Genomic DNA, 24,091 nt, shown 5'->3' with positions numbered 1-24,091 from the left:
TGGGAGAACTTTATTTATTTATTTTTTTAAGAGAGAGAAGGGGGAAGGGAGAGAGAAAAGCAGGAGAGAGAACATCAAGTGTGGTTGCCTCTTGCACACCCCCAACTGTGGACCTGGCCTGCAACCCAGGCATGTGCCCTGACTGGGAATCGAACTGGGGACACTTTAGTTCACAGGCCAGTGCTCAATCCACTGAGCCACCACCAGCCAGGGTTGGGAGAACTTTTAACTGAATCTTCCCTACTTGTCATCAGCATAATGTTAATAATATTGATATCTGAATTATTTTCAATATTGTTTTTTGGTATAAACTTTAAGATGATTATATTTCAGATATTTCATTTTCCTAAATATTTTTTTCACATCTTCATCTTTTAAATTTCCTTCTTTAGATCCAACAGGCATCTTAGATGCTCGGAGTCTTCCAGTTGAATTCTTTATTTGTTTACATACCTTCCCTCAGGTTTCAGAACCAACACCCAACCCTCCTTCAGTATTTGCCGTCATGACATCCACTCATGACACGGCACCGCTCAGAACAACCTGACAAATGACTCTGTTCCTCCCAGCACTTGCTGGGTGAAACGTAATTGCTGCCTCATTCATGTCATGCAACATAATAACGAAAATAAAAGTGATTGCAGTCAATGTCTTCAATGGCAAACAAAAGACAAGATGCAATTAAATGCACTTACAAACCCCCTCAGGATTGCTCAGGTCTGAAATATCCTGTAAATTTGTATCCAAATGATGTCTAGAGGACTGGGGGTGGGGAGGGAATTACAATGAAAAGGGTCATATGTAGAAGCATAAATAAAATAAATATTTGTAATAAAAGTTAACAGAAAATTGCATGTGAAAATATATTTAGTCACAAAAACGCTGTACCCTTTTCGCTTCCATATGTCAAAGCCGTAAGAGTCAGACACCACAGTAAGGGCTTACACATGTTTTTCAGAATGGTATATTCTTCAATTCACTTTAAGTTTTTAACATTGGTACAAACAGCTTTCTCATGTTTCTAAGGTCTCCTCTGTGAGCAGCACACAGAGTAACAGGCTTCATTTGGTGCTTTTGCAATTTTACTCAGTAGCAGATGAACCATTTAATCTCTGTGGTCCAGCTCTTCTTTTTTAGGCTTTAATTACACACACTGTAATTAACACTGCCAGCACTGTCATCTTTTAAAAGGAAATCACATTACATATGAACGAACCTGATTCCCAGAGAATTATGTCCTCTATATCATCCACACTACAAATGTTATTATTTATAGTACAGCTCCCTGATTTATTTTGAGAAATAACTCTAATTTGGGGGATGACTCCAACAGGGAGTCATGGATGGAAAATTTTCAACTCAGCAGTTATCTTTTAAATATTCTCTTACAGAGTTATAATACAGACCCTAGACTGACTGATTAGGCTATCCAAGAATAGAGAGTTAAACTTCAGGAGCCCTACCTGAAAATTAACTTGGAAGAAGCCATTTTGAGTGAGAAGCAGAACCTAGTCAGGCACGTGGCAAAAATCCTGAGACTCCTGTGGGTGATGGGCTTGCAAAGATTCACCAACTTAACATGTATCCTTATTTAGGGAACTGCACCAGAATGTTCCGTTATCCTGATACGATTATTCATACCAGAGCTATTTGAATAAACTCTTACTCTTACTGCCTCATTTGCACTTTTGAGTACTGGCATAAATGCGAAGAATGGCTTAAGGAGAATGATCCCATAAATACGATAAGTAGATGCTCAGTCTAGAAACCATGGAATACACAGGCTGCCACTGAGAGACTAACCCTGACAGTAATGCTCCAAGTTATTTATGCACAAAAAGCACGCGTCATATATACACCCACCCACAGCATGTTATACTTTAACAGAGCGGCCAACGAATACTGCCAGAGGAGGCACTCTGTTCATATTTTTTAAAACACTTATATAAGAAGTACTTAGAACAATATAAGTGCTACCATTTTAAAGGCAAAAGATGTATGTCATTTGATTCTACAGTTTCAGAGGACCAAAAAAAGCAAAAGAGTCTTAAGGATCTGACTCCCTCTCTTGCCTTTGTAGTGCACAGGTTTCTTACAAAAAGCAGTTCATCCCAGGAACACACAGTGGTGAAGAATTAAATCTTCAGCATCTGAGCACCTGGTGTATTCAGATTCCAAAATCACTCTTCCCACAACTGTGGAAACACTTTTTTTTAAAGCCAAACTGACATTAAAAATTGAGCAATATTTGCCTCTGCTGTCTCTCTAAGCTTTTTGCTTCTAAAGCTGGTTCACCAAGATTTAAGAAAAGCTCATAAAACATCTGACAACAGAAGGCTCCACACAGAGAATAAAAACAATCCTATATTTAGCATCAGTTGTATGAATCAGAAACAGAAAGATAACTGGTCAGGTTTAATTCTTCCAAATTTAAGGATTCCCAGATTAAGTCTTTTGTGAAAATACACATTGATGTACAATGTGTTCAATGGCTTCATACCTGTGTGTTTTTGAATAAGGGACTTTATGATGTAAATATACTTTGGTAAAGCACTGGATTTAGGTATAAAAATTAAAAGGTATATAGTTTAGTTATTCGGGCAAGTGGCAAGCTGACAGTTAATGTTAAATCATGAAACTGAAAAGATTACTTTAGACATCTTCATTTCCAGTTAAAGATAATGTCAGAAGTTACTACTGAGACTTATGTAATCAAAAAGTCCTCATCTGTAAAGTGTAAAAACAGTTCACAATTGTCTACTTAAGCAGTTTAAATCTACACACTGAGGAGCATTTTTTGCCAAGCACACATACACACAGACACACCAAAAAAACCAAAACCAAAATAAAACCCAAAAGTATGTGAGTAAAGCTGCCAGATGAGGCCTCTGCATTTCTGAAAGTGCTACTAGATTCACATGCTTGTCCCTAAGTAAAAACAAGGACCATTTATTCAGGTACCACTGAGGCAGCAGAGGAAACACTTGACCATACAGAAAATTTACTCATGAGGCCCTTCATTCTTTATTACATATCTGTGGTGAGGTTACCCTGAGGGAGGTTGAATAAAAAGGCCCCATTAATGACTAAGTAAAAAACATGTTGGAGTCTTAATATATTAACACTTATTTATGGGTGTCTAGAATGTACCAGACACCATACCAATAATGCCCAGGGCAGACTGGTGCTATGTATTTACTTTTTCCAAACAGACTTCACAACTGGTTATCATAGCTCAGCTTTACAAAGAATATAATTTCAAGAAATAAGGAATTGAAAAAATTTTAAGTTAACTACAGTTTAAAAAAAAAAAATCAGAAAAAATCAGCTTGGCTAATGCAAAAAGGCAGGGCTCCAAACTCCATCCCCCTTGGAAGAACAAACCTGACTCACCTAGCAGGTCCGTGTACAGTGCCTGTTCCAGGTCACCCAGCATGGTAAGGATCACATCCTCATCCAGGTGGGCCGTGCCTTCCCGCAGGCAGCTTTCCCCCTCCTCTTCCGCCCAGCTCCTGCTGATGCTGCTTGGCTTGGAGGACACGTTTTCATCCTCAGACCTGCTATCTTCGTCACTCTCACCTTCCAAGCCTTTTCTGGAAGACCAGTCCTCTAAGCCCGCACTGCCGGACTGGCTGGCAGGCAGGAGGTTCCAGGCCCCTGCGCCACTGGTGTGGTACAGGGACTGCATGGATCGCGAGAGGAACCTGGACAGCGAGCGCCTCTCTGCATAGTGGGATTCTCTCTGGCTGGCCTTGGCAGCATTTCCAAACCAGTTGGAAATGCGCACAGTGGGTCTCCTCTCCCCCTCACTGGTGAGGGAAAGATTGGTCAGCGACTTCTGTTTCTGAAGGCAAGCTCCTGTTCTCCTGACTTCTTTGCTCCGAAACACAGAGAGTTCAGCCGGCCGCTGCATGGCTTTTCCAGAGGTTTCTTCTTTTCAATTGGACTTCACATTGTCTTTTTGCACTGATACGGCAACTGGCCTTTTTGGTTTTAATTAGCACGTGCACTTCAATAAAAACTCAGACAGGCTCAAACATTCAAATAAGATTCTAGAGCTATTGTACAATGAAGTAGCTGGCCACAATTCAGCTTGCTACATCAGTTCCTTAATCAGCAGTATTTAAAAACATTTTGCTGGAACATATCAGAAGCAGAAAAAAGAGTTCACCAAAGACGCTGCTCCAGCTGAAAAGTAACACAGGAAGCCAACTACGTTTTCCCATCTTCCTCCAATCACACGTCTCAGCAGGGCGATGGATCCACAGTTCCCTCTCTTGCTTCTGTGTTCCTGAATGCCAGGTAGTGAAGCACCAGCTATGTCTTTCACTTTTTTTTTTTTTCCCCACCTCTCACCAGCCCTTCCCTGATTTAGGTCTGCAGCCCTTGACTCTAGATGAGCTGACTGGGCGCATGACGTGTAGCCTCTGCATCGGAGCCCCGTAGGAGCAGAAATGAAGCGTTGAAGCCCAGCCCTGCATGAGTGCCTTGCATTTTAGTATTCCACCTGCATTCTCAGATCTATGGTTCTTCCTCGCTGCTGCAGCGGATGCTGCTGGCTGCCATGGCAGCAAACATACTGCTCAATTAGAAAAGAGGCGCAGAGGCGCCTGTCCAGCCTTGAATGCCACAGGTTTCAAAGACCAGGCTGAATGAGAGTCTGTACTATCAATCCTATGTACATTTAAATCACTCGTGGCCACCCAGTCCCAAATTAAGGACACACACTCTCACAGTACTCACATACACAGCATACACTCCCCGGACACTCCCCGACACCGAGAATGACAGGCTAATTCTCTGTAGCTCCAGGCAGCTGAAGCAGGCAGATCTGCCTTCTGAATGTTGGGATTTGTGCTGCAAAAGCACAAATCAAATTCAAGTGTGTAAAGGATGGAAAAAACAGAGCACGACATTCTGGCTGACACATAATGCTTTAAAGGAAAAGACTTAACTTCATTTTTACAAATTCAAGGCTTTTTATTCTGAGCTATATGTAGGAAAATCCTAAAGTAACAATAAAAAAATCATGATTTCTCTTTGTAAAAAGAACAAAAGGCAAAAAATCACCCCACCTACACAATAGGTTTTTGCAATATTTTCATTCAAAGCATATAATGGAAAGTTTATGGCCACGTGTGTAAAACATAACGATGTGACAAAAAACATAAAATGTACGTTGTGTCTTTGGATATTGAGCCTATTTCCTAGTCTGTTCCAAAAATACACGGCAGCACAACCAGCTTTTTATTTTTAATATTTTGATAAAAACAAAATCAATAAGATAAGTACCTTGCATTTTTCTTGTACTACACCACCACTCTGAAATTCTAATTTTAGGAAAACTTTCAAAACACCTACCAGGTATAGTAGAAGCCATGTGTACCACTGAGAGCTAATGAAAAAGTATGTAAAGAAAAACTTTTGAGGTTTTCTACCCATAAACATTCTTATTAAAAGGGAAAAAGTAGAGAAATATATAGACATATTCATGTGTCCTTGAAATTAATTTATAAATCCCTATCCTTTTCTGAACTAATACGATTAAACTAATTTTTATATTTCACCTCTGAAAAATTAACTAAGTGAAATGCCCAATCTCTTAATTACATAAATTAGCATTTTAATGTATTATTGCCTATATCTTTAAATATGGTAACAATCTACTTTGCAAAGTTAATTATTCCTTATGTTTAAGCTCAAGGCTCATCGTCCTTAGATCCATTTTACACAGCTGCATAAAGAAGAATTAGAAGGAAAGAACAGAGATTATTCGTGGTAAAAATATTTGCAATTAAAACTGAACTATAAATACTGATTCTCAATTATTTGCTTTTAAAAAAAATTGTGTCATGTAAAATGTGTTCTAATGAAATAAAGACACAAATATCAAATCATAGACGTGAAAACTTATCCCTTTAAAAACGTCATTTTTAAAGTATTTTTTTTAAAGATCAAAATGTCACTTCCTTTTGGGTTCCTAATTTTTTCTTCGTTTTTAGTCATTGTGATTCAGTGAATCACCAGGTTGTGAGACCACAGTAAATTGTTGAAGTTATAAACCTATCATTTGTCTGAGAGATATTGCACTAGTATATGGCTGTGTACTCTAAAGTCTTACAGATTCACAGCCAGGGAATCCTTATGCTTTAAACATAAAAAAAAACAAAAGTTAACTTTCTGCATCTATTAGTAAAAGCAATAACTATGCCCTCTCTTTATACAAGGGTGCTTGTGTAACATTCAGCTTAAGTCAGTGGTTCTTAAACTTTAATGCTCAGAACCTCTTGGAGAGTTTATTAAAATATAGCTGCTGGACCCCAGCTCCACTCCTACTCATTCAGTAGGTCTGAAAGGAGCTTGAAACTTTGCTTTTCTTACATATTCCCAGGTGAAACCGATACTGCTGGCTCTGAGAACCCATTCTGAGAACTATTAGGCTAAGACAAGTGCTTTTTAGCAATATCAAGAGATATTTTTTGGTTCTCATCTGGGGTGTGTGATGCTCCTGATATCTAAATGGTAGAGGACAATGATGCTGCTAAACATCCTACAATGACAGGACACCCCACCCCCAAAACAAAGAATTATGCAGACTACAATGTCAATGGTGCCAAGGTGGAGAAATTCTGATTTAGATTAAGTTATATTGTATTTAGAAACAACTTAGAAATTTCAGTGGCTTACAAAAAACAAAACAAAACATATACACACAAATGCACATTAATGTCCATTCTATGTTGGCTGCATATTTGATCCAGGTACCCATTATACTTAGATCCATGCTAAAAGAGCAACTCCAATCTGAAACATGTTAATCTCAAGAGGGAAGAAATGAGAGATCCAAGTAATGGATCTTAAAGCTCCTGCTCAGGAATGGCCCATGTCATATTTCTGCACACACTTCATTGACCATTTCAAATCACCTGGTTCACCCTGATTCAATGGGGGCAGGAAATATAATCTTCCTGCAGAAGTCAACCCAGGAAGGAGTAGGCTAACTTCAATGGAGCCAGTGAGGAGAGGCTGGTTATTCTGAAGAAATAACCTTAATAGAGAAACATCAAAGGGGTATTTTGCTTTGGTTCTTTGTTTAAGGATATCATTGCCAATTTGTAATTACAGTAGTTTTTTACCTGAAATTACACCAGTCCATATGTTTACACTGAACAAGAGCAGAGAACCTACTAATCTCTTCTTTAGAGGCAGCTATCTCTGCTTGCTTTGGGTGTATATTCATACATGTGTATTTATACTTATTTGGATTTTCACATATAAATGTATGGTACACAGGTGAAAGAAGAAGCTTTAACGCATAGGAAACAAATAAGCTCAATCAATACTGAAAATACAAATCACTCTAATTCTGCCAAGACCTAAAACAAAGTATAGTTACCATTTTGTTCTGAATAGTCATTCTTTACAGCTCTTTAGTAAACATAATTATAAAATGGCTATTTAAGTAAAAGATCTAAATTGATTTAAGCTACCCAAGCTCTATCTTCTTAATCTTTGTAAACATTCAAATAAAAGACAACTTAAATGATCATTTACATAAGTCTTAAATATCAGACATTTCCCACTATTCAATAAGAAGTCTGGTAAGGCAGAAATAACACATGTAACCATTAGCTTATTCCTCTGTCTAAACTAAATTTTCACTTCTAACATAATTTCCTGAATGCATCCAATTATTTTATGACTTTCTTTCTTTCTTTTATTTATAAATGACATGCCAACTTTTCTGATACTGAGTCAGCCTGGCATCTATTAATGTTTTCCTTTTGAATATAAATGCTAGATAAAGGTTAAGAAGTGCATTAAACAAATGTCATACATGTTGGTAGATCGTCTTATACAAAAAAGGTCAAGTGTGAACCTATGTAGAAAAAAAAAAGAAACTAAAAACTTTCTTGAACGATTCCAGTGGAATGAAAAATAAAGCTCACTTTCCATTTGGCAGGCTCTCTTGGCACTCTGGGGCAGAATCTTTTTGTCAATGAATATGAGAATAAAACCGAAGCCAAAGCTTTGAAATCTGAGCTGTCAATTCAGCCAGGCTTGTAATATCAAGGTCATAGCATGAATCTTAAATGCTAGGCTAGAAGCAAAAAGTGTAATCACTTATTGCCACAAATTACATAATGCATTTCACCTGTATGTAATAATTACTAGCCCCATCATCTTCAGGTCAGGTGAATATCACTAGTTTTCCTCCCTAGGAATATGATAAATAATAAGACATTTGAATGATATACATAAGGACTTTGAAGGGATACGGTAGGCCTCGTGGAAGGCTTGAGTTTTCTTCAGTATGTCATTTTATTGTGTCCCTTATTTCTGATGCTTTTATCTTCACACCATAATTTAACCACATTTTTAACTCCCACTGTGTTTTTATAACTTCATATTAGTTACTGCTCAGTTGAAAATGTAATCAGTGAGGCTTCCCAGCTAACTTGGTGAATCCCTCTTAACAAATCTGCTTTGCAGCGAGAACCATTCAAGTTTGCTCCTTAACAGTAACACAAACCATTACATGCTATGCCTCTCCCAGGTTATACAGTAGGGATGCTATTTACATTTGCTTAAGCACAAAAAGGGATTTTCCCTGAGTACCATAACCGAAAACTGAAGGGAAGGAGGGAGGAAGAGTTTCAGACACAGCTTGCTCAGGGGCTCAGACATACTCTACAATGACCTTGACCTGACTTTCTCCTGCCTTAGGTTATGTTCCCTCTATGTTTGTTTCACTACAGGGAGAAGGGAACCACCAGAAGCTCCAAGCTTTATTTTGATTAGTTTCAGGTCTAGTGAAAAAAGGAGAGTGTCTCTTTCCTAATAGTTCCAGGAAATGCTGTGAGATTGATTCCCGTTGGTTTTCAGTTAACTGAGTTGGGTCATATGTCCATCCCTGAGAGTCACTGTGGTGAAGCAGAGAGGTTGTTCTGATTGGACCTGCTTGGGTCAATTTCACTGGCCCACATGAACAGAGAATGAAGGGGCAATGGTTCCCCCTCATGCTCTCCCCTCTAAAAAAATCAAGGTGCTGTTATTAGCATATGCGGCAATGGAGGCTAATCAGGCAAAACTGTACCAGACTTCAAGATGTGCCACTGTGAAGCCAAAAGGGCTTAAGATATTAAGCTCCTAACACACTTATTCCCTTTCCTAAACACTGTATGTGATTTTGTGTTTTTGCTTTTGTATTATTTTCAGACTCCCTGTCAAGACTAACTCCATCAGAGTTCCACACCATTCTGGCTAATTTACTTGGGGAGCAGAACAGAATTACCCCCCAATGAGGCCCCCACACTAACCATTAGCAATAAGAGTTCAACAATAGCAATAGTGTTGCAACTTTGGGTTATAGAAAACCCATGAGCTACCAAGATTTCAATAAATTTAGGGAAAAAGCTCAGTTTTACAATGCAACACTAATGAAAATAATAAAGTAAGTAGATTTTTTTCCAAATTATTTTCACTGAAATAATTATTCCCTGACTTCTTTCTCCATTAGAATTCCACAATATACATGTGTGACCTTCTTTTAAGCCCTATATAACTTTTTATAGCTAAGTTAGTTGCTCCTGTATTTCTAATAATTCAATTATTTGAGGTTTTAAAGCTCATTTCTCTTACTCTTCCATAGGAGGACCCATGTCTTAGTTGTGTTTGTTTTCCCAATGCTTCGCATGTCTGGCATGTATGAGGTACCAGATAATAATAACTAAAAAGATGGATGGAAGAATAAAACCATGTCTCACCATAATCTTGTGAGATTAATAAGCCTAATAGTCACCTCACAGAAAATAGGAAACAAGGAACAATTCAAATAGCTAAATAATGGCGGTGCAGAGGCCAGAACTAATTTTCCTACTTCCTACAACTCTTCTCTTTCCATATTTCATAGTTTCTTTTTAAAAATTCTTGTTTATTCTATTGCAGTTGTCCCAATGTTTTCCCCTTTGCCCTCCTCCATCAAGCCCACCCTTGCTCCCACAGTCCGTCCCCACACCATTGTCCATGTCCATGGGTCATTCACGCATGTTTCTTGGTTAATCCCTTCCCCTTCTTTCTACCATTCCCTCCCTCGCCCCCTTTCCTCTGACAGCTGTCAGTCTGTTCCCTATTTCCACATATCTGGATATGTTTTGCTTGTTAGTTTATTTTGTTCATTAGATTCCTCTTAAAGCTGAGATCATATGGTATTTGCCTTTCACCAACTGGCTTATTTCACATAGCATAATAATTTCCAGTTCATACTGTCTTTGAAAGAGTACCCTGTGGGCCAGTCTAACGTAGGGCATGGCAATACATTCAAGTGCATATGTGGTCTGTGGCTTCTGTACCAGCCAGGATGAAGTAGCAACAACAGAAAAAAGAAATAAAAGAAAAGCTGTAAAAGGGATGAAGAAAATTTGTTGTTGTTATTGTTTTAATTAAAATTGGAGAGATGGTAGCACCCTGTGGGTTAAAGAGAATGATTTGGTGAAAAGGGAGATATTAGAGGTAGGAGAACAAGTAATCCAAGGGAAGGCAGAGAAAATGGGTATATATGCTGCACATTGGTAGATATGGCAGCAGGGGATTGTGATATATTTTCAATCTGCTTTAATTTTTTTCAGTGAAATCAACATCCAGGTCATTAGTTAAGAGAAAGGATGAGAGAGATGGTATTGTAGGTTTGAAAAGAAAATAAAAGATATAAAAAAGAGTAAGTGGATCAAGGAAATATAGAATGCTTGGAAGCGTTAAATATTCATTTGAGATTGTAGCTGTGGAGGTAAAGTGAGCCACCTCGACACGTGATATGTTTTTCTCCAGGTCCATTCATTGCTGGCATGGTCTAAGTAGAGAGTTGAATGTAATCAGGGCAGTGATTTCTTCAAATGAGTACAATGAAGTGATAAAGAAGCAAGGGAGTTAAAGGTATATGCATGAGTAACTTACATTCAGTTTCCACAGGAATTCAGCTGATTAACGGGGCAGGAATACATGTAGAGTGGGGAGGTCAGTAAAATGTGGTTGGATCAATGGACTGGAAATGCTAGTAGAACCATTGGTGGAGTAAGGGAAGAAAAAGAATACTGATAAGCTAGGATGCTATAATCAGCAAAAAAAAAAAACGGGGTGCATGGAATGCAGGTCAGAGAGAAGTTACAGATTCTCATCCTGCCAGGATACAGGGTATGACCATGAGGGTCAGGAGTTCGGATGAGTTTAGAAGATCACTGATAAAAAGGTCAGAATGTGCTGCTAGTCAGCCTCTATTCACTGGTCACTGGGATACCCTCAGCCAGATCATTCAGATTATGGAATGCAATTTATAGTTTACTAACCATAAACATATACCATCTTTCTTCCACGAATCTCAAGTTTGCATTAAGAGAAATTTTCACTACCCCACCACAGGCTAATTTTAAACAAGTAATAGTGAAAATGACACAATCAGATAAGCTTAATTTCAGCATTTATTTGCTGTTTTCTTTCTTTTATTATATTCCTATCTAAGTCATAGACTCGAGTCTATGATTCTACATAAATTAATAGTTGTTACAAAATAATATACCTTCTCGTCGGCAGCCATCCGTCTCGAGAGACGATGGTGTAGCTTCTTAAGAGTCTATCTGCACCGCCGAGAATGGCTGTGCAGTCCGACTTGGGAGTGACACGGTATCTGTCTCCTCCCGTGTTGAATCGACATCTTGCGATGACGCTGGAGTGTCCTCTCCAGTGGAGCTGAAGCTACAGAGCCTGGGCAGGGTGATATGGAGGGTCTGCTGTTGCCCATGCAGCAGACCCCCCCTCTCTTCGCAGCTGAAGGATCCAAGGGAAAGACGGAGTCAATACAGCTTGGCTTCAGGTGCGCCGCAGGAGTTGCCGGTGTTGACTACAACGTCAAACCGCCTTAGGGACTCCGGCTCCGGATTTTCTGTCGGGGTTTACTCCCTTAGCCTTTCCCCTGAAGAGGTATGCCGCAAGGCAGCGGAGGTTTTTTGGAGTCAGAGTTTTCCTTCTCTGAATATACCTTCTAATATTATCAGATTGTGTTAAAATTTATTTTTATTTCACTTTTGAGTAGTATTCCATTAAAATATCAGAACATTAAATGAAGATATTAACCTAAAATATTTAAAAAATGATCAAATGGTACACACAATAAGAAACTGGAGAAAAAAATCAAATACAGATTATTTATTTAATCAGAAATACTCAGTGGTATATTAAGCTCAGAAAAAAAGTGTTGCTTTGTGAAATTTACATAAAAATTAGAATTCAGATTGCACCAAATCCATTCTCCCTTACAGATTTGAGCAGTAGTATTTTATAGGCATTGATACTAATTAAAGACAGTCATGAAAAAAGAAAGATGTGAAGTGTATGCATCTTCATGCCACACCAGGTTTAAAAAACATGTAGTCACAATGCAGCTGTGTATTGTCATTCTGTCCATGGGGCTATCTGAAACTGTGGGAAAGCTAACACTTCTTCTAATTATTTGGCAAATCTACAAATTCTATCCCAAAATCTACAAATTCCATCTCCATAGCTACGCTTTGGCATCACCATTTCTACACTTGCCCTTCAATGGGCCACTGTAAGAGCCACATGAAACCTCTGATGTCTAATGATACCACTGACATTCATCCCAAAAGGAGCTCTTGGGATGCTGTACTGTCGTGGTCCACATCCATTGATCAGCATTGCAGTTATGGCTAACGCTTGCCAGGGTGTTTCAAGTCTGCTGAAGTAAGAAGTTTCTTAACCCTCAAATTTGTGATATGGTTACTTTCATGAGCTTCAGAGCAATACTTTGGATGCTTGGAGTAGTATAGTAATGGCTTAAATTAAACAGTTATTTTAGGTTTTTCCTTTAGAATATACAAGGGCTGAACCAGAGACACTTTGAAATAACAGACAGAACTCTACTACCATGCATTCTTATACTTAGAAACAGATAAAATGTTCTTAAACTCTCTTTCCTCTTAAGAGCAGTCTGTTCTGTTAAGAGCTTACTTAGTTCCTCATGAACAGACCTATATGTCTTCCAAAGGCCTTCCATATATGCCCCGGCTTATCTGAATCCTAGGAAAAGTTTTGGACTAAAGCTGAGAATCTTGTTTTACATACTTCAATATCTGACAAACTGTGTCTGAGGTATGTATTATGTCTTTGTTTTCTTACATTATTTATATTTTAAAAATATGTCCATAATTAGATTTTTTCCAGAATATACATTTATAGTGCTCTCAATGGTACAGAACTGAAGACCGAACAGGGTTGGACTGGCCATGAAAAATGTACATTAACACCTGATTTTTAATACTTTTTAAATCTCCAAATTTATTCAAGGGCGTGCATTATTAACATTAGATGCTTCTCCAGGTTTTCCCTGATAACATTCAATTTGATCAAGGGCAATAATGACAAATCTTAGTCTCCGAAAGAACTACTGCTCTTTACAGAGCAACAAAGAGATCACCCTAAGCAAAACAGCTAAATATCTAAGGGTCTCTGAAGCATGAGATGTACACAGTCCACTTAGGAACAATATAGCACAAATATGATTTAATAAAAAACAAAACTTATGGAGAGAGTACAAAAATTCTGAGGCTTGACCTACCCATCAGACAAGTCACTTACCAGATATCTCCTCTAGGCACTGCTTAGCAGTCTTACTGTATGATAAATCCATCTTAGTAGGACTGGTACAAGAGTCAGCAGATGATAAAGATGTACCTTCATTTTCTGAATGTGCTCTGAAATTAACCAAGACAGAAACAAATAGCAATTGCTGTCACCAGTGATTCATTCAAGTTCCCTATTATAAGAAGTCAACATATCAAAAGTTTTCTATAAGGTAAGTAAGCATTTCTTTATGACTGAGACATTCCAAAGCTTTCTGAATGTAGGAGAATGGCCTTGCCCCTCCCTACTAAGGTCCATTGTATTCTATTCTTCTACTTGGGCTTATTCCTTGTGAGCCACAGTGCCTCCCTGACCTGTTTCTTAGCCTGCTGTCTATAACTGAAGTGGGAAAAATCCTCTTTAAGGTTCCTAAGAATTTTTATTACTTCCTGAGTAGTTTAAATGGAGATTAGGTAATGAGATTGGGGACCCCCAGGGAAGGCTTACTAGCTGCCTGCCAAGAAGGCTCCACGTCACTGTATTTTGGTGAATGGGCTGTGAGACAGACTGCGGTGCAGTCCTGCAGGCTCAGTGTGCACCAACTGAGCTCTCAGAAGCTGAGTCACATTAAGGAGTTCGCCGAGGTGACTGTCTAAAGCCCAGGGCCAATGGTTCTTATCAGAACAAGAGCCACAGCTGTCACAGGAGCCTGAATGCTTGTGGCCATGTTGGTTATAAACATTCACAGTATTTCCCTATAGGAAAATCTGTAGGCAGCAAAAGAGTATTCAGGATGTTTTGAGAGTTGAGTTTTTGCTTTGCTCCGAAAAACCATCTTAGAGCAATCCTCAGGAGCTGACTATGGCTATCCTCCACAATATATGAAACCTAGTACTCAGTTCAGTGGACGTCGCCATTTCCCAGCCTGAGACACTCTTTTGTAAAAACTAGTCATGCTTCTGACAGCTCAGCTGTGGCTTAGAAGCCATTGTTTTATTGTATTTTTTAATGTGGTAGTGCATATTTCTGGCTGAATCACTCTTTAACAAGCTTTTAAGTTTAAGTCACAAGAAACTATCTTATTTATCTTATTTTTAAGGTAAATAATATTTTCCATGGTATTCCCTATATGGGTTACCAACATTAGTAATGATAGGGAAACAGATTACTCAAGTACAGGAACAGGAGAAGTTAAACTTCAAATTATTGTAAAAAGGACTTAGAAGTCATCTGTGGTTTATATACACATCTAAATGGGTCCAGATCTCTGTTTGATGTATGGTACAAGCCATCCATTTCTTAAGGATTTCCACATCATTATTTGGAATGAGATTTTAACCCCCATTTCTAGAGGAACAATCATTGCTAACTGGTAAAGAGTTAACATTTATACACATGATCAAAAGAGTTCAGTTAGATAGCTGAAGACTCCCAACATGTCCTCTACATCAGTGCATGTTTCCTGTAAAATAAAAGGCTCTGGGATTGATTAATGAAACAATTTACAAAGACTTCAGAAAACAGAGCATTCTCTAATGATAAGTTACATTTAGACATATTGCAGTGGCATCATCCACTGTTCCCAAATAAACTGATACTGCAATTCCTTCAAATTTACTAGAAAAGAGAAATAAATATCATGACATTCCTTCAAAATATTTAGCAGACAGAGATGACAGTGTACATAGAAAACCCTATAAACGCCATGAAAAACTACTCAACACAATAAGTGGATTTGGCAAAGTAACAGGGTACAAAGTCAATATTCAGAAATCGAAGGCATTTCTGTACACCAGTAATAAAATATCAAAGATAGAAATTAGAAAAAAATCCCATTTACTATAGCAACAAGAAAAACTAAGTACCTAGAAATAAACTTAACCAAGGAGGTAAAAGACCTGTACTCAGAAAACTACATAACACAGAAGAAAGAAATTAAGGAAGATACAAATCAATGGAAGCATATACCACGTTCATGGAAAGGAAGGATCAACAGCATTAAAATGTCTGTACTACCCAAAGCAATTTATATATTCAATGCAATCCCTATTAAAATACCAGTGGCATATTTTACAGACCTAGAACAAATACTTCAAAAATTTATATGGAACCAAAAAAGACTCTGAAAAGCCACAGCAATCTTGAGGAAGAAGAACACAGTAGGAGTAATCACAATACCTGATATCAAACTATACTACAAGGCCACTGTAATCAAAACAGTCTGGTACTGGCATAAGAACAGACATATAGATCAATGGAACAGAATAGAGTCCAGAAATAAACTCAGGTCTATATTGTCAACTAATATTTGATAAAGGGGGAGGGAACATAAAATGGAGTGAAAAGAGCCTCTTCAAAAAATGGTACTGGGAGAACTGGATAGGGACTTGCAAAAAAACGAATCTAGAACAGCAACTTACACCACACACTAGAATAAACTCGAGATGGATCAAAGACTTAAATGTAAGCCATGACACCATGAAAGTCCTAAAGGAAAACATTGGCAGGGAAATTTCAGATATCCCACGTAACAATATTTTCACTGATATATCTCCTAAGGCAAAGCAAATAAAGGAAAGAATAAGCAAATGGGACTACATCAAACTAAAGAGTTTCTGCTCAGCAGAAGAAAACGTCAGCAAGATGAAAAGGGAACCAACCGTATGGGAACACATATTTGCCAAGGATACCTCAGACAAGAGATTGGTCTCCAAAATATATAAAGAACTTATATGACTCAACAGCAAGAACACAGACAACCTAATTTAAAAATGGGCAAAGGACCTGAACAAACACTTCTCCAAAGAGGACATACAGAGGGTCCATAGGCATATGAAAGAATGCTCAACATCACTAGCCATCAGAGAGAGGCAAATAAAAACCACAATGAGATACCACTTCACACCAGTCAGAATGGCCATCATCAACAAATCAACAAACAACTTGTGCTAGAGAGGATGCAGAGAAAAGGGAACCCTACTGCACTGTTGGTGGGAATGCAGACTGGTGCAGCCACTATGGAAAACAGTATGGAATTTCCTCAAAAAACTAAAAATGGAACTACCTTTTGATCTAGCAATTCCATTGCTAGGTTTATACCCAAAGAATCTTGAAACACCAATTCAAAAGAACCTATGCACCCCTATGTTCATAGCAGCACTATTTACTATAGCCAAATGCTGGAAACAGCCTAAGTGCCCATCTGTAGATGAGTGGATCAAAAAACTGTAGTACATTTACACAATAGAATACTATGCAGCAGAAATAAAGAAGGAACTCCTATCATTTGCAACAACACAGATGGAATGAGAGAAATAAGCCAGGCGATGAAAAAAAAATACCATATGATATCACCTAATACATGAAACTCATGAACAACACAAACAAATGAGCAAAATTGAACCAGAGACATGTAAACAAGGAGCAGACTAACAGTGACAAGTAGGGAGTGGGGAGAGACAGAAAAGGAGTAAGAAGGAGAAGGGTTTAGTCAAGGAACATGTATAAATGACCCATGGACATGGACAACGGGGTAGGGATTGACTGTGGGAGAAGGGTGGGTGGGGTGGGGGGAAGCAATGGGGAAAAAGTGGGACAATTGTAATAGAAAAATAATTTAAAAAATAGCAGACACAGTCATGTGCACACTGTGTTACTGTGCATTTACAAGACAGTCAATGTGTCACAAGTACTTAGTGAAACTCCAAGATGTATAGCATTAGGAAAATGCCATCTAATTTAGTTAGTTCTAATGAGCCAGGTCCCAGGGGTTAGTTTCTGTTACTAAGAGCTTAAGTGGTTAAAAGACTAGACTTCAACGATTAACACAAAGCTATTTCTGTGTGCCAAGTACTATGCCGAGTGTTTCACTTACAGCATATCTCTCAAACTTCAAAACAATCCTGTTTCCCCTCAAATTCATATGTTGAGATCTAATCCCCAATGTAATGCTGTTTGGAGGTGGGGCCTTTGGGAAATGATCAGGTCATATGAGTGAAGCCCTCATGGATTGGATTAGTGCCCTTATAAAATAGACAATCAGAGAGCTCCTTTGTCCCTTCTGCCATCTGAGAGATGGTCATCATGAGCCAGGAAACAGGGCCTTCACCAGATACTGAGTCTGCCAGCACTTGATCTTGGTCTTCCCAACCTCCAGAAAGTGAGATGTAAAAAATTTTTGTTGTTTAAGCCAATCAGGCTATGGCATTTTTGTTATAGCAGCCAGAATGGATTAAGACACTTGTAATGTATGTGCTATGGATAAATGAAGGCTTTTAAAAATTTAATATTTTGCCCAACATAAGAAGCTGGTAAATACTTAACCCATACTTAAACCTGTAAATACTTTTCTGTTAACTACTACCCTATAGTCTAACTCTACCCAAATGCCTCTGGACACTGAGTATTTCATTGCATTTGAAGTCCTGTTAGCTGAGAGATAGCTCAGTCATGAAGTTAATAACAGACAATATTTGAATGTGACAATATCCATTGGCCTATACTAAATTTTACTCTTTACTACTTTAAGTTTTACTTGTAAGAAAAAGAAGCTATTATATGTGTCATTTAAAGGAATTTAGCAATAAATCTTAGATATTATCAATCTTCAAATTTCATAAATATAGATTTATATATTGATTTATATTAAATATATATATATATATATATATATATCGTCGTCGGTGGCAGCCGTCCGTCTCGAGAGACGATGGTGTAGCTTCTTAAGAGTCTATCTGCACCACCGAGAATGGTTGTGCAGTCCGACTCGGGAGTGACACGGTATCTGTCTCCTCCCGTGTTGAATCGACATCTTGCGATGACGCTGGAGTGTCCTCTCCAGTGAAGCTGAAGCTACAGAGCCTGGGCAGGGTGATATGGAGGGTCTGCTGTTGCCCATGCAGCAGACCCCCCCTCTCTTCGCAGCTGAAGGGCCCAAGGGAAAGACGGAGTCAATACAGCTTGGCTTCAGGTGCGCCGCAGGAGTTGCCGGTGTTGACTACAACGTCAAACTGCCTTAGGGACTCTGGCTCCGGATTTTCTGTCGGGGTTTACTCCCTTAGCCTTTCCCCTGAAGAGGTATGCCGCAAGGCAGCGGAGGTTTTTTGGAGTCAGAGTTTTCCTTCTCTGATGTGCCCTGACTGGAAGATCGAACCAGCGACACTTAGCTCGCAGGCCGACGCTCAATCCACTGAGCCAAACCAGCCAGGGGTATATATATGTGTGTATATATATATATATATACACACATATATATATATATCTCCCTATGGATTCATCTTGATATGATTATGGTCATAAGTGTTGATACAAATAGAAATGGTTTGAGTCAACATTAATTAATAGTCTTGTAGTTCTTTCATTATAAACCTAACAAAAGCCAGCAATAGGTTTGCTTTCTACTCTCCTTCCTGGTGAGAAGTCAGACAGTAATAGTAATAGTAATCCATTAGTCCATACAACTTAAAGAGGGAGAGAGAAAAAAAAGAGAGACCTCTTTCTTAAAGTGGAATGCCAGGACTAAATGCAGAAGGAATTATCAAATGAGAAATCATTTGAGACCCATTGGAGTAAATTATTAATTCAGGCAAGAAACCTCAATGGATGCTAAAATTTAAGGGTAAAAGTAGATAAAACAATAGAATTTTTCCATACGGTCTCAAAATACTTCCCACAAAAATACTTAGTAAATAAAAATGGGGCAAAGTAACTCTAGAGTGGAAAACTAAGGCAGACATTACCTTAATCAAGTGATCAGTTTAACACCACCAAAATGGAAAATATAAATATCATAATATTTAATAGGGTGCAATGAAAAAAACACAGCACTATGTCTGTGACATTCCAGACAAATTATATATATATGATGATTTTCTTCTCTGTATAACATTGCCTTGCCTTAACTAGGGCTGGTTTTCTTTTTTCTTTTGCAAATTGCCCACACACACCCATCTGACTTTAGGAGTTTGCTTTATGTCCAATACAGTGTTTCCTCAGCATTTACTACAAATGGTCAGAAAATTAAAGAAAAAAATGTACAGTTAAGAATAGTTAAGTTCTGAACGTTGTTAACAGCTATTTTGAAATTTATTAGGATCCGCTAAAAAGACTGAGGTTTAGGGAAAATGTACAAATCTCTCTCTTCTCCTTAATTAACTAATTATTTCACTGTTTTACTTCATGCATCTTTGCAATTATGAGGAATACAGCTCTAAAATAACGAATGCAAAAGCAATGGAAGAAAAATGACTCATGGGAAGAGGGGAGGCATTTTGTGGAAGGTCTAAAGGAGCTAACAATTTTTGAACTTCAGGCAAGAAAAACAAGGTTGAAAAATACAACACAAAAGGAAGATACCAAGAAATAAGAGAAACAGTTAAAAGTAAGCTTTTTATTTTCTTTAAGTCTGCTGTTCTCCTTTCTCTTTCTTTAACTCCTATAATTGGAACCTTTAATTGAAGTCTTAAGAAAGAAACTTCCAAAAGTTAGTACTTTCTCCTTCATCTAGCCATTGAATGTAGTTTATACTACCTTGACCTCTTCCATTAATGATCCATTTTACATATTGAAGACACACATGCACATAAAGACACATACATGAGTCCAGTTTCCTGATAGTCAAGAATTTCTACTTCAATCAGGCTCTAATCAATCTTCATTTTCTAGCAATATTCATCTACTCACCAACCACTATTCCTATCTTCTGTTTACCCTGCTGGTATGGTTCCTTCAGCCTTACATTTCCTTTTTTATCTCCTTCATTTTGGTATGCCCAAATCCCACTTATCTTTCAGGACGCAGCTCAAGGGCTATGTTCCCTGATTCCAACAGCTACAAGTAATTTTCCATATTTTTGAAGTCTCAGTGTACCAGATCTGGTTTACTGCTGGGGAGCTTTAAACCTCCTGTATCATTTTATAATTATCTTTTTGTCAGCGTCTTGCCTACTCTACTGCAGACAATGGAAAGAAAATGGTACATGGGATGTATGATGTCTCACTCTGTCCTTGATACCATATGTATAATAGATAGCTTGCAGGTGTTTTGAAAGAAGAAAAAATAAGTGAATGAATGCCCTGAAGAGAAATTATGATTTTATTCTTTAAATATTTAAAGCTGTTAAGATTTCAATTAAACTCTCAAATTTATAGGAAGGAAGAGCCATCAGAATTATTACTATTCTACTGTACATTATAGCAGTTTTCCTGTTTCTGTAACAGGCAAGTCTACCCTAGGATGATGGTGTTTCATTCAACAATTTTTATCTGTGCCTACTGTGGGTAGGCTCTGTTCTGGACAATTACACCACTAAATAAAAAAGAAACTCTGGATATCAATGAGTTTACATTGCAGACAGAGGTCAGTGAAATCATACTTGTTAATAAATAAAGAAAAAATAGCAGATAATGACAAACTCTATGAATCAAATACAAAAGATAATTAGGTCTAATTTTGGAAAGAGATGGATGTTCCTGTGGACTAGATAGTAGGAGATAGTTTCTGTGAAGAGGTAGCACGGAAGCAGAGATCTGATGAGAAGCAGGATCCTGCTATGATCTGGAAGAGAGTCATTATAGGCAAAAAGGACACCTATGACAAAGGACCTAAAGCAGGACAAATTAGTTTGTTGAGCAGAATGAGGCAGGGGCTCAGTGTGCCAGGGGAGAGTGAAATGAGTATGGCTTGAGGGTTAGAGAGAGGGCCAGATTATGTAGCGCTTTGCAAGTCTTTGTAAGATGTTTAAGTTTCATATCTTAAGAGTAATAGAAATCCAAAAGATGGTCTTATGAATTGAAATGACATATACAATTAATACTTTTAGAAGTGTAGAGTCTCTGCTGTATAAGAATGATATTAAAAACGGCCAAGAGCGGAAGCTGTAAGAGTCATTGGAAACTAGGTGAGAATTGGACCAGGAAAGAAGGGTGGAAAGGCAAAGAAATGCTGATTGAAGGCATGTTTTGAAGGAAAAGCCAATAGAGCTAGCTGAAAACATACACGGGGAGGTAGTAACCTAAAGAAAACAAAATATGGATTCTTTCCATATTTTTCTTTGTCTCCCATTCAAGTAATCTTGCATACTAACCTCTTGTCTCTATAGCAGTTTTAGTTACTAGCATTTACATAGCACTTCATAATTTGCCTATTCATTTCCTATCATGCTCAGATTGTAAAATTTTAAAATGTCATCCTTTAAGTCTCATCTTTTATCCTCCTGTGATGTATTTATTGACTCCTACCTCATATAAGACTTAGGAAAACTCTTTCTTCTACATTCCTTCTATATTTTGTATATACTCTCGTAACAACAATGATTTTTAAATTTTTCATTATATTCTTTTATTATCCACAATGGACTGAGCTTCCAGAGGTTAGAGACTGAGAAAAATAAAGTCTTTATATCTCTTATGACATAGTGTTTAAAAAATGACTAATGAGTACATATATGAAAAAGTATTTGGTGTTTTTCTCTTTACCTAAGCCATGGTACTTGGTCATTCTACCACATCTTAAATACCTCCAGCAGTCACCTTAACACTTAACAAAGCAGCCTATTCCATTCAGATAGGTCTAAGTAATAGGAACTATGTACACTGAATTAAATTTTTCTTTCTTAAATTTTCATCTTCAATTTCAGTTATATGTACTCATTAAATGGATAAATGTATACCAAATTGAAAACTAATTTTTGCCACATTTCAGTGGTAAATGAGTTATAAAAACTGAATATAGACTATCCTTGCATTGCATAGGAAGTAGGGCTAATAAGATATCCATTAACTTCCAGAACCCGACATTATATATTTAAGACTCTGAACATTCAATTTGCAAGAGTCCCAGAAGAAATTATTAATAACCTAGCATGACCTAGAAGTATGCTGAGAGAAGGGGAAATAAAAATCACCATCAGCCACCAACCTTTCCACTATATAGAGGTTATTTTTAAATATATAATTTTATATGTTTTTAACATTTATACAACTTAAAAGGGATAATGTATTTCCATTATAAATGAGTTATGATTGAGAATTTTACAAGTCTACCATTGACATTTTCCCAGCCAGAATTTTCCCAGTAACAATACCCCTTATTTTCATAATAGAGAAGGAACTGATAAGTAAAAGAAGGCATGCTGTAGATTTAGGCATATTTGGGTTCAAACACAGACTCCTACTAGCCCTGTGACTTTAAGAGATTATCACTAATCTGATTTGAAACCTCTGCTTCTTCATCTCTGTAGAGTGGGAATAACATTCCTTCCTAAAGGATTTCTAAAAAAGTTTAAATAAGAAAATGCACATAAAAAGAAAAAGCACTCAGTGAATGAGAATAACATTATAAAATAGTAAATTATTATCATTTATCAGATGATCAGAAATTCCAAAAAGACTGTCAGGGATTTTGCTGAAAAGTTTTTTAATGGGGTTGGAGCAGTGAAAGTTGAAAGAATATCAGGCGTTACATAATCCAAATGACATAACTCTGTGATGTAAATCTTTTACTAACATTTAAAAAACTAGAATATTGGCTACTCCTCCTTGAGAAGATTTACATTATCATTTATAAAATTATTCTGAATTGATAAATAACACTTCAAGCAGGGATTGACTCATGTATATAGACTATGATGTAAAATTTTCTTATCAGATGGTTTTATTTTCAACTATGTATATTATTGATAATAGTAAAAATAATTACTGGCACTTATAAATCATTTAATCTGCCTCTGTGCTAAAAAAATACGTGAGAGGGCCTTATTTAATCTTTCAAACAATGAAATGAGTTAGATATTCTTATCAAACACATCTTACAGGATTAAAAACTAAAGTTTGGGGGAGGTCTTTTATTATATGGCAGGTACTGTTCTAAGCCCTGTATAATTATTAACTTATTTAATCTCCAAAATGGCCTTATGAGGAAGCTTCTATTATTATCACTCCATTTTACAGATTAGAAAATTGAGGCTCAGAGTCCTAGAATAGGTAACCCAATGATACATGACTAATCAGTGGCAGCATAGAGATTCCAACAAAGGGAACCTGGCTCTGTAGGCCATCATTCCAATATTACAAAATTCACAAGTATGCTGGGTATGACAAATTCAAACCTTTAAGGTTTTTTATTATATTTATTTTTAAAATGTGAATTATGATTTTTGACACCTTAAATTCTGCTTTTTCAAACAGGGACCTTCTGATCCAATCACAAAGGCTTTAAATGAATTATTGCTAGTAGTGTCAGAATAGCAGGCTTAAATGACATGTCCCAAGGGCTGAAATTCAATAATAAAAATTATTTTGTTGAATATATAAAGCCCCAGAAGAAAGCATTTAGATTTTATAAGGGAAAATAAATTATTATAATTATTTTCTTTACTTAAAAACCCCATACTTAATTTAATAAATTTTAAACTATATAATCTTGACTTTCTTAATTGTAGCAGATGCTACTTCCTGTTCAG

At 37.3% G+C, this 24,091-nt stretch overlaps 1 protein-coding gene across 4 annotated transcripts in view; it reads right to left on the bottom strand.

Annotated features, from left to right (window-relative positions):
- NAV3 (neuron navigator 3) overlaps positions 1 to 24,091 on the bottom strand; it is a 347,319-nt gene that overhangs the window by 163,777 nt on the left and 159,451 nt on the right. For 3 of the 4 annotated variants that reach the window (XM_090273649.1, XM_090273652.1, XM_090273650.1), the window contains exon 9: positions 13,648 to 13,763. In XM_090273649.1, the coding sequence (XP_090129775.1) occupies positions 13,648 to 13,763 (116 nt within the window). Of the gene's footprint in view, positions 1 to 3,393; positions 3,914 to 13,647; positions 13,764 to 24,091 lie in introns of those variants that run through there. The other variant, XM_090273653.1, reaches the window with a different exon arrangement.

The sequence above is a fragment of the Furipterus horrens genome, unplaced genomic scaffold, assembly GCF_987537825.1.
Source record: "Furipterus horrens unplaced genomic scaffold, mFurHor1.1.pri manual_scaffold_4, whole genome shotgun sequence".
Taxonomy (NCBI): Eukaryota; Metazoa; Chordata; class Mammalia; order Chiroptera; family Furipteridae; genus Furipterus; species Furipterus horrens.
This window is presented reverse-complemented; position numbering and strand designations above follow the sequence as displayed.